At 50.8% G+C, this 11543-nt stretch overlaps 1 protein-coding gene across 3 annotated transcripts in view; it reads right to left on the reverse strand.

Moving 5' to 3' along the window:
• polr2d (RNA polymerase II subunit D) overlaps positions 1–11269 on the reverse strand; it is a 28308-nt gene extending 17039 nt beyond the window's left edge. The window contains exons 1-4 of one of the 3 annotated variants that reach the window (XM_068041823.1): positions 11131–11268; positions 8078–8258; positions 6813–6908; positions 1013–1442 (exon numbers count right to left, since the gene is read on the reverse strand). In XM_068041823.1, the coding sequence (XP_067897924.1) occupies positions 1397–1442; positions 6813–6908; positions 8078–8258; positions 11131–11248 (441 nt within the window). In that variant the 5' untranslated portion in view covers positions 11249–11268 and the 3' untranslated portion in view covers positions 1013–1396. Of the gene's footprint in view, positions 1–1012; positions 1443–3555; positions 4081–6812; positions 6909–8077; positions 8259–11130 lie in introns of those variants that run through there. The other 2 variants (XM_068041820.1, XM_068041822.1) reach the window with 2 other exon arrangements.
• Between the last annotated feature and the right edge of the window lie 274 nt (positions 11270–11543).

An 11543-nucleotide genomic window follows, 5' to 3' on the forward strand; every position in this document is an offset into this window, starting at 1 on the left:
AAGGCCCGCAGAAAGGACTTCGAATAGAATCATAGAAAGTTCACAGCACAGGAAGAGGCCACTTGGCCCACCGTATCTGCACCAGCTGAAAAACGAGATACTGAGTCTAATCCCACCTTCCATCATTTGGTCTGTAGCCCTGCAGGTCACGTTCACAAATTGATAGCCCTCTCCTTTCAGGGGTTCCACTTCATTTTAAACAATTCTCGTTATTGATACTTAGAAAATTCTGCTCCTTTTGATGTTAAAAATTTCTCATACTCAGCTTTCCATATCCTACACTCAAAAGAATTTTCTCCTTTAGTTTTTTCATTGTTATAGTCCTTGTAAATTCTATTTTTCAATTTTAATTGGCTATTTATTTATTGCATCTTAAAAGTATTATTCCCCTTATTTATTCTTTACTTTTGCAATCTGCTTTTAAAACATCCCAGTTATTCCAGCCCTTATGCCAATTTCTTACCATGTTACTCAGCCAGCTAGTACATCTAAAGTCTGACCTAATCTAACTTTTGTACTGACTTGTTCCTTTCCAGTTGTATCTTTTACCATATCTTATTGCAGTTGCAACTTCCAAAGTGCTCACCCATATTTAGCTCACCTATCTAATCTATTTCCTTACTCATAGTCCTATCGAGCAACACCTCCACCCTTGTAGACCTATGAAACAGAGCACAAGTTTAAACTGAGGAAATGGAAATTAAACCAAGGGAATAGGAAGAGCAAAAAGGATCGTCTTCAAACCAACAGATAGGATGAAACAAGGAATACGAGTTAAGCTGAGTGCACAAAGTAGAACTGAAGACATAAGTGTTAAACTGAGGGGGTGAGCTAATACATTGAATAGAATTTACTCCAAAGCTCTGGAGGCACTGTAGGAGTTCACAAAAAAAAGGGAATTAGGAAGTAAAGTGAATTAAGAGCCAAGACAATATTGTGGAGGGAGACAGTAGTTTATCAGAACAAGTTTCAACATGGGAGACTATTTGTCTTCTTGCACTAGTATGTTTTCACACCACTTCTGGACTCTTTCCCCATAACACAGCAAAAATCCAGGGATTTAATGTAGGATGAGCTGTTCTGTATTGCTTAGTTCCATGCTGGACAGCTCATTCATTGACCTGCAGTCGCAAAGATATCGTTCAATGGAAATCGCTTCTGTTGGATGATCATACTGTAACTTACTGGAAATGAGCAACAGATGGTTCAGTAGAAATTACTGATTGGGATGTTGGTTCTAGGAAATCTGTGTATGATGACCAAACTGTAGCTCTACAAGTATTAAATATTCCTGTGCTGCATTTTAATGGAAGTCAGAGCAAGGCTGGAAACACAATAGTTCAAACTTCACCTCCCCCTTGCTTGAATATGATGCTAGGGACTGGTTCCATAAGCATCACCAGCTCCTCAGTGGCCCAAAGGAGACACTCTTCAAACATGAGCTAGGAGAGAACATACAAAAATGAGAAGCAGGAAAACGTTGGTTAGGCCGCATTTGGAGTACTGTGCGCAGTTCTGGTCACCGCACTACAGGAAAGATGCGATTAAGCTAGAGAGGGTGCAGAAAAGATTCACCAAGATGTTGCCTGGTTTGGAGGGCTTGAGTTATAAAGAGAGATTGGATAGGCTGGGTCTGTTTTCCCTGGAGCGAAGGAGGCTGAGAGGAGACAAGATAGAGGTATATAAGATTATGAGAGGCATAGATAGGGTAGATAGCTAGAGTCTGTTTCCCATGGTAGGGGTGACTAAAACTAGAGGGCATAGATTTAAGGTGAGAGGGAGGAGGTTTAAAGGGGATCAAAGGGGTAAATTTTTCACACAAAGAATAGTGGGTATCTGGAATGAGCTGCCAGAGGAGGTGGTGAAGGCAGGAACAGTAGCGACATTTAAGAGGCATCCGGACAGGTACTTGAATGAGAAAGGCATAGAGGGATATGGAATTAATGCAGGCAGGTGGGATTAGTATAGACAGGCATTATGGTCGGCATGGACGCCGTGGGCCGAAGGGCCTGTTTCTATGCTGTACGACTCTATGACTCAAAGTCCAGCTGGTCCATCAAGCTTGCCCCATACTCATGATGCCTCGAGCATCAGGACGAGATATGTTCTGCCCACCCCCAACACTCTGCCCCCAGCAGCCATGTAACCTCCCAGGAGGGGGAGGGGAAAAAACACATGAAACCACGCAGGGCCAAAATGAGGAAAAAATCTGCATCAAACCAGTTCAGATCACATTGGAGGGTGTAAACCATTATCTTCAGCTAAAAAGGGAAAAAATTAAACAAAAGGACAGGAGGGAAAGCTGAGAGATGTAACTGAATAGCAATTTAAACAGGAGAAATGGCCATTCAACACTGGAAACTGGATTCAAATACAGCTCTTAAGATGTTATTTAAACCCAGCTCCTGACCTTCTGTCTGTTGCCTGAAAGGGTCCCAAGAGATTTGTTCCAAAAGCTCCTAATGGGCAAACGACCACAAACTGCCTCTAATTTACATTGGTTGCCAAACTCCTTCATATAGTTAGCTTGGGAATGGATATTACATTGGAGGCTAGTGTTTTGATCATTTGTCAGCAGCTGAAGCACATTATTGGTGCAAAATGTAGAGTTCTTTACTCTGTGACTAACCATGCTAGATTTGATCTGGGAGAACTTTATTTGAAATATTGGCAGAGAAGAGAGCACACAGGAATGGTACATTGGACGGTGCTTTCATTCTCCCTAATGTATGCTCCAGTTCATTCCAAGATGCAAAGATTCCACAACAAATTAGATTTTTTAAAAAAACATTGTGTTATGAGGCTAGACAGATTTAAATCAGCACCTGAAGTGTTGCCTCCAAAACTTTTACTGTAACCCCAAAATGTTGTCCATGTCAGTGGGAAGCACCAGCACCGATGTCCAGTGGGTCAACACTGGGGAGAGCTGTGGGTATGAGATGGTGATGTTAATGCTGAAAGCTTCACTTGGTCTGAATATCAGAGGATCTGCTCAAGCTCCTTGTCCTCAATAGACCCCACAAACAAATTCAAATCTTGCCTTCACCTCACCAAACTAAATGCACGTTGTCGCACATTCAATCCCCAGGGTGTGCCGAGGTACTCGGTCTCAGCTGAGCTGACATTCGGGGTGACGGCACAATTGGCCTTACAGATATCCCCCACCTTGCTCGCTGTTCAGCAGTTCCTGCTGGATACTGAGTGATGCTCCATGAACCAAATAAGTTGCTACTACTCATTGCCAATGTTCGCACACAAAAAAGAACAGTGGGGTGAGGAACCACAGTGGAACCAAACCCATCAGAAGGTAATGCCTTCAATATGAAGAGATATGTGCAATTGCTGGTAGCTCTTCTTCCCTCATTACCTTGCTGTACGCTGAAGTGCTGGTGAGAGGCAGTCCTACACCGATATTCGACACTATACCTGTACAGGTAAAGACTCAGTAAAATGCACCTAAAGGTGCACTGTGCCTTAATTGGCTGTCATTATCAATAGATCATTGCTATTACTCACAAATGTACATACAAGGAACAAAATCATTTCTCTCCTGACTTCTTTCAGAGACAATCTTCAACCAGGATCCAACATGTGCATCCTCACTTTAATAAAACAATAAGAGGCCACCATTCTGAGAACTAGTTACAGGATTTCAGAATGTCAAAAGTGATGGTCAGAAAAATTTGACAAAAACATAAGGGCATCTAGACATCTGAATGAAAAAAGATGATCTTCCCTTAAGAACAGGTGATTCCAGAATATATTTACACTCTAGGCCTCATGGAACGTGCTACTGAATGATTCTGGATTCAAAACAATTCCAAAGGATTTTTCTTTTAAATCTCGTCCTTAGGTGATGTGGTAAAGCTGGCCTGGTTGAGCTTCAGCCCACAGCCTCACCACCTTTATTCTTTGCACAATTAGTCCATGTCAGTGGGAAGCACAGCACCAATACTCAGTGGGTGAGCACCAGGGAGAGCTGTGGGTAGGAGATGGTGGTGTTAATACTGAAAGCTTCGCTTGGTCTGAATATCATCAAGGATCTGCTGGAGCTCCTCGTCCTCAAATCGACCTTCCAAACTGAAATTCATGAAATGGAGAAGTGGGGAGGGTGGAGGAAGGAGAAAAAGAGAAAGACATGAATAGACTGCAAAAATCTATTCCACAAGTATATTTAAAACTCCAGAGGCAACACATCCAATAGAAATCAAACAGAATTCTGAACCTGATACAAACCAGAGTCATGCCCATCGGCTTCGAGCTCAATGTAGTCCATTCAGAGGCTAAGTATTTATTGATTCTGTTGGAACTACAGATGAAAGCTTCCCCAATTGGTTCAGTGGGTAAATGCACTGGGTAGCATGGCACTGAGGCACAGAGTCTGGTGCCAGTTTTATTGACCATCACTTTCTGCTGATTTAGCTGATCTCGGCAAGGCAAGGGGGTGGTGTTGGGGAGGAGTAACTGCAGGCTACAATTAAATGCAGTCTTCTCTGCCAAATACAGGTGGGGAGGGGTGGGGGTCAAAAGTGCGACCAGGATCACGTTCCTACACATATTCCAGTAACGTGCCCAGAAGAGAAGATGGGTTGAGTTCAGGTGGGGACAGAATCAAGATGAAGACTGGTCACTCAAATAAAGCACGGAGGATAGCCACAGCGAGGGGTACTGCTCCCTGGCAAGAATCAACAACTGAGAAGGGGAGTAAAAATATAATTTCAAGACAAAGGGTCTATCAGGAATTGGTGCAGTAGGACATGTCTGTTTGGTGATCTCAGAGCTGACTCAAAGTTGAACACCCTCAACCTGCTTTATTACTCCAGCGCTGACTGGCATAATTACTTTTAGGTTGAAAAAAATTGAGATGATGATCATGCTTGAACTGTTGCCACGATAAACTGCAACTGCCATGTGGGTTTACAATTCTCAATGTAAATGTCTTATTGCAATCCATACATCAATCTCCACTATAACTAGCATTTATATAGCATTTATACATCACACAAAAGCATATTGAAACACTTCACAGAATGTGGTAAGGGGAGTGGGGTAGGGACACCAGTCATGAACAGTAGAGAAGAGTTTGGGCAGTTGACAACGCTGTAAATAAAGACAGTTTTAAATAGGATATTGAAGGTGGAAAAGTTTAGGAAGAGAATCCTAGAGTACAGGAGCATAAGGCTGACAGGTGTAATGGTAAAACAGGGAAATGTGAAGTAGGCCAGGTTCAGAAGAGCAAACAGCACAAGTGGAAAAATGGGGCTGCGGGAGGCCCTAGACATGGGATGGGGCGAGGCTGAGAGGTGGAATTCTAAATTGAGGACAGCAATTTTGAAATCAATGCAATTTTCGGGCGGGGATGGGTGGGGACGAGTGGCAGACCAGCTAAAAGGTGAACAGGACAGTGCAGGACAGATGTGGGTAGTGGAGATCTGGATGTAAGGGCGGCACAGTGGTTAGCACCGCAGCCTCACAGCTCCAGCGACCCGGGCTCAGTTCTGGGTACTGCCTGTGCGGAGTTTGCAAGTTCTCCGTGACAGCGTGGGTTTCCGCCGGTTGCTCTGGTTTCCTTCCACTGCCAAAGACTTGCAGGTTGCTAGGTAAATTGGCCATTGTAAATTGCCCCTAGTGTAGATAGGTGGTAGCAGAATTGAGGGAAGGTGGGGATGTGGTAGGAAAAATGGGGTTAATGTAGGATTAGCATAAATGGGTGGTTGTTGGTCAGCACAGACTCAGTGGGCCAAAGTGTTTCAGTGCTGTATCTCTCTGACTCTGACTCTACGAATGGAGTTAGTCTCTGGTGGAGGTCAGGAGGCTAGCAAAGAAAAGATTGTCGAAACCAAGCCTGCAGGTAGAAGTGGTGTGGATGGAAGACTGAGATAGGGATGGAGATGGGATTTGAAGTATAGCTCAGGGATGTTACCCACTGGTAGCTTCAGCCTGAGGGTGTAACCAAGCAGAATGGAAATCAGGAGCCAAGCTTCAACTGGAAAGGATGGCTTTGGTTTTGTCAATGCTCAGCTGCAGCAAGCTCTAGATAATCCACAACTTCATGTCAGAAAATCAGTTGGAAAGAACAATTTACTTATGGTTATGATAGAGGGGTAAACATCTCAGTATCACCATACAAACGGAAGCTGATCCCATATTTACAATAATATGAGACGAGCAGCAAATCAATGGGGGGACAACCTAGATACTGTGCAGGAACGTGAGAAGCCATTGCAGGAGATGCGCTGAATGTGAGGGAATAGATAGGAATGGACCTGTAGAAGGGTGGTACAAAGGAAATGAACCACCCACGAGAAGTGTTGGGAGACATTGTGGTCAAATTGATCGAAAGCATTTCATTTTAATTCCATTTCATTCTGGAAACTGAAAGTTATACACCGAGCAATTTATTCTGCCTGGCAGAAAATGCACCCAGCAAAAGATTTCCGAAATCAGTGCTGCAGTCATGACTTAGCGAACTCTGACTCCCTGTCATTTTCCAGGTTTAAAAAAAAATTTTTTTTCCCATAGAACAGATTTGGGAAAAGAGCTTGTTTCAAATGTTGGGCTTTTAAAGAAAAACGTACTCACACAAGTTTAAAATATGCATTTAGTTGAAAGGTACTTAATATGCCAATGAGGACTGTAAACCATAAGCAAATCATTAGCCTGTCTTGGCAATTGATAAACACCTCACACCCATTGCACTGGGACATCTCCAATTCCTGTTGGCTGTGACTGGAGGCCCAAAAAACAGAGATATATGCATTTAACCATAGAGCCTGATAGTGTCATCATCTCAGAACAAATGGGGCACTGACCTGGGAATGAGAGCTTTGGCCTCCTCAGCTGTCTCAGGACACAGGTTGGCCAGACTGGCTAGCTCAAATTTGTGCAATTTCTTCTGTAGCAGTAGACTATAAAGAAAGAGAACACAGAAGTTATACTTCAAATAAAACCCACACATGAACTCAAATTACTGCAGCTCAATCTTTTCACATGAGCCTGTCGCCCTTTCTGGATTCGACATAATCGTTTCTGCTGGGCAGAAAGGTTGTAATTCTCTGAATATTGCAGACTCGTTCATCTGGCTGATTGTTAAAATGAGGAGGGAGAGAAAATCAGCTAACCTCAGAAGACAGGCAGGGGATCTGTTCTGAGGCCTCTGGCAGCAACCAGTAACAGGCTTATTGGTTAAAAGATATCTACTTAAAGTGGCTGAAATATGTGGACAGAAAATGGCTGATATGCATTATGGGAAAGAGAAGCTAGCCAGAGTTAAAAATTCATATGGGAACTTTATTGCCTAGAGATCACCAAGGCAACAATGAAAAGGCATTCCTCTGGGCTGGCTAGCTGGAACTGAGAAGAGATAAGGAGAAATAGGAGTTTGTTGATAATGAAGGACAATCGAATCTTCAGAGTGAGAAAGAGAATTAATTACACGTAATGTTTTTATCTATGATTGTAAAACTGTAAGAAATAATAATTAACAGTAGGCAAGCTACTTTAGGGATAGTAGTAGAATTACTAAAGGAAAGTAACTGAATGCTGCTTGGTCCCAAGGAACATCTCCTTGTAAATCGCAAACAGAGATCCCAGGTGCAGCTGCTAACATTACATCAAAAGCAGACAAGACGACAAAGTAACATCAGGTGACAAGATGGTCCACTATAGAGTATAAATGAGAAAGTATGGTGGTGCAAGGTGAACAACTTGAATTTATGACACTGGTGACCAACCTCATGGCATTCGAGGTTTCATCCAGCGAGCTGGCTACATGCAGGTATAGGGACAAGTATCAGTTATGTGCTTACAATTATTGATGTATCCATACAAGAGAAGGCAGAGGCTAAAACTTCTATTTCTTAATAAAGTATTCAAGTTGCTAACCCTTGGACCTATTAAAGTTAAGCCAGAAGCCAAAACCATACAGGACAGGCGTCACAGGTTAATTCTATGCTGAGCTCACCTCCAAGGAAGATACAGTTAGTCCACCTGCCGTTGCTTTTGGCTGTAATACGCACCAGCTTGAGATAGTCATTCAGCAGGTGAACTGAACATTTTAAAATCCTCCTGTACTGACCTCCTGACACTGGCGATGGTTTCCCTGTTTTTGAAACGGCTGAACCTGGCTGTGTAATTTAACGTTTTCATGAAGACCTCAGAAAGCTCCTGCTCGTCCTCCGCACTCTCGTTCTGCTGCTTTCTGTGCTCCAACAACATGTGGACCTCAGAGTTCAACAGGGTTTCTGAGCTCTCAAACTCTGCGAGACACAAAACTCACCCAAATCACCATCAATAACACTTTGCTCTTTGGATGACATTCTATCAGTGTTCAAGTTCCAATATCCAGCACCTGGCATCAGGTTCCTGTGTATTGAGCTTCCATACTTTAAACAGAATGATGGGAGTGGACAGTACAGTATTGCATACAAGTAGGGGGTGGGGGCACAGTATCAGAGGATGAAGTCATCATGCCACATACATGCTCCTTTAGTTGAGTGATTGCTAAGCAGCAGTGTAGATGGTACATTCACTTGGGAATAGGCTGTCAAATCCACTCTTGCAAGAATAGGAAAAGAGAGGCTCGACCAGGTTTGATGAGACAGACCCGTCGCTCGGAGTGAGTAATGGGCTCGTTCAAGCCACCAATACACAGTCACCTGAGCCCAGGAAACATGGTCACAGGGAGGAGGGAGGAGGGAGGGGGGGGGGGGGGGGGAAGGGAGGAGGGAGGAGGGGGGGGGGGGGAAGAGAGGAGGGGGGGGGAAGAGAGGAGGGGGGGGGGAGAGGGGGGAGAGGAGGGGAGGGGAGAGGGGAGAGGGGGGGGGAGAGGGGAGAGGGGAGGGAGGGGGAGAGGGGAGAGGGGGGGGAGGGGAGAGGGGGGGGGAGGGGAGAGGGGGGGGGAGGGGAGAGGGGGGGGGAGGGGAGAGGGGGGGGGGAGGGGAGAGGGGGGGGGGAGGGGAGAGGGGGGGGGAGGGGAGAGGGGGGGGGAGGGGAGAGGGGGGGGGAGGGGAGAGGGGGGGGAGGGGGGGAGGGGGGAGGGGGGGGAGGGGGGAGGGGGGGGAGGGGAGAGGGGAGAGGGGAGGGGAGAGGGGGGGGGAGGGGAGAGGGGAGAGAGGGGGGGGAGAGGGGGGGGAGAGGGGGGGGGGGGAGAGGGGGGGGGGAGAGGGGGGGGGGGGAGAGGGGGGGGGAGAGGGGGGGGGAGAGGGGGGGAGGGGGGAGAGGGGGGGAGGGGGGAGAGAGGGGAGGGGGGAGAGAGGGGAGGGGGGAGAGAGGGGAGGGGGGAGAGAGGGGAGGGGGGAGAGAGGGGAGGGGGGAGAGAGAGGGGGGGGGAGAGAGGGGGAGGGGAGAGAGGGGGAGGAGAGAGGGGGGGGGAGAGAGGGGGGGAGAGAGGGGGGGAGAGAGGGGGGGGGGGAGAGGGGGGGGGGGGAGAGGGGGCGGGGGGAGAGGGGGCGGGGGGAGAGGGGGGGGGGAGAGGGGGGGGGGAGAGAGGGGGGGAGGGAGAGAGGGGGGGAGGGAGAGAGGGGGGGAGGGAGAGGGGGGGGGGGAGAGGGGGGGGGGGGAGAGGGGGGGGGGGGAGAGGGGGGGGGGGAGAGGAGGGGGGGGGGAGAGGGGGGGGGGGGGAGAGGGGGGGGGGGGAGGGGAGGGGGGAGAGAGGGGAGGGGGGAGAGAGGGGAGGGGGGAGAGAGGGGAGGGGGGAGAGAGGGGGGGGGGAGAGAGGGGGGGGGGAGAGAGAGGGGGGGGGAGAGAGGGGGGGGGGAGAGAGGGGGGGGGGGGAGAGAGGGGGGGGGGGGAGAGAGGGGGGGGGGGGAGAGAGGGGGGGGGGGGAGAGAGGGGGGGGGGAGAGAGGGGGGGGGGAGAGAGGGGGGGGGGAGAGAGGGGGGGGGGGAGAGGGGGGGGGGGAGAGAGGGGGGGGGAAGAGGGGGGGGGGAAGAGGGGGGGGGGGAGAGGGGGGGGGGGAGAGGGGGGGGAGAGAGGGGGGGGGAGAGAGGGGGGGGGAGAGGGGGGGGGGAGGAGAGGGGGGGGAGAGGAGAGGGGGGGAGAGGAGAGGGGGGGGAGAGGAGAGGGGGGGGAGGGGAGAGGGGGGGGGGGGGAGAGGAGAGGGGGGGGGAGGGGAGAGGGGGGGGAGGGGAGAGGGGGGGGGAGGGGAGAGGGGGGGGGAGGGGAGAGGGGGGGGGAGGGGAGAGGGGGGGGGAGGGGAGAGGGGGGGGGAGGGGAGAGGAGGGGGGAGGGGAGAGGAGGGGGGAGGGGAGAGGAGGGGGGGGAGGGGGGAGGGGAGAGGGGGGAGGGGAGAGGGGGGGGGGGGAGAGGAGAGGGGGGGGGGGGGGAGAGGAGAGGGGGGGGGGGGGGGAGAGGGGAGAGAGAGAAAGGCCAGGGGCTCCTTGACCAGGGTGTGGTGGGGGGGGGGAAGGCCAAGGGCTCCTTGACCCGGGGGGGGGGGGGAGGCCAGGGGCTCCTTGACCGGGTGGGGAGGAGAAAGGCCGGGGGTTCCTTGACCCGGGGGGGGGGGGGAAGAAAGGCCAGGGGCTTCTTTACCGGGGAGGGAGGGAGGGAGGGAGGGGGGGGGGGGAAGAGAGAAGGCCAAGGGCTCGTTGACCCGGGGGGGGGGGGGGGGGGGAAAGGGGGGAAGAGAAAGGCCAGGGGCTCCTTGACCGGGGTGGGGGAAAAGGCCAGGGGCTCCTTGACCCGGGGGGGGGGGGGGGGGGGGGGGGGAGAAAGGCCAGGGGCTCCTTGACCGGGGGGGGGGGGGGGGGGGGAGAAGGCCAAGGGCTCCTTGACCCGGGGGGGGGGGGAAGAGAAAGGCCAGGGGCTCCTTGACCGGGGTGGGGGAGAAGGCCAAGGGCTCCTTGACCCGGGGGGGGGAGGCCAGGGGCTCCTTGACCGGGGTGGGGGAAAAGGCCAGGGGCTCCTTGACCTGGGGGTGGGGGGGCATGGGCTCCTTGACCTGGGGGGGGGGGGGGAAAGGCCAGGGGCTCCTGGGGGGGGGGGGGGGGGGGGAAGGCCAGGGGCTCCTTCACCGGGGAGCCCAGAGGCCCGCTCGCGCTCTCTCTCTCCTCCTCCCCGGTGCTCAAACCTCGTCTACCTCTCCCCCGGTCCCTCCCTATCAGGTTTTCATTCCTTCTCTTCCGGTACCTTTAGGAAACACCAGCTGTGACGCATCCTCCTCCACATCTCCAACCCGGGCCTCACTCCCACAGGCCGCCATTGTCGGCGCCCACCGAGCGACAAACGGCGTGTCAGGGAGACGCATGCGCAGCCGCTACGTGCGGCCTGGGCGCCGCCCTCTTTGTTACTGGCGGAAGTTGGTTGCTGAATGGGCTGGGACAATACGCTTCTTGCGTCAACCTGGAGCATTGGTATAAATGTCAACCAATTCCAGTAGTTGCTATGAGTGGAGGTAGGCAGCTGTGTTTAGGAGAGTGATACAAGAAAGGAAAGAACTTGCATTTCTATTGTGCCTTTTTATTTCCTCAGAAGTTTCGAAGAACTTCACAACCAATTAATTACTTTTGAAGCATAGTCGCCATTGTTATATGGAAAACACA

This window comes from Heterodontus francisci, chromosome 11, assembly GCF_036365525.1.
Source record: "Heterodontus francisci isolate sHetFra1 chromosome 11, sHetFra1.hap1, whole genome shotgun sequence".
NCBI lineage: Eukaryota > Metazoa > Chordata > Chondrichthyes > Heterodontiformes > Heterodontidae > Heterodontus > Heterodontus francisci.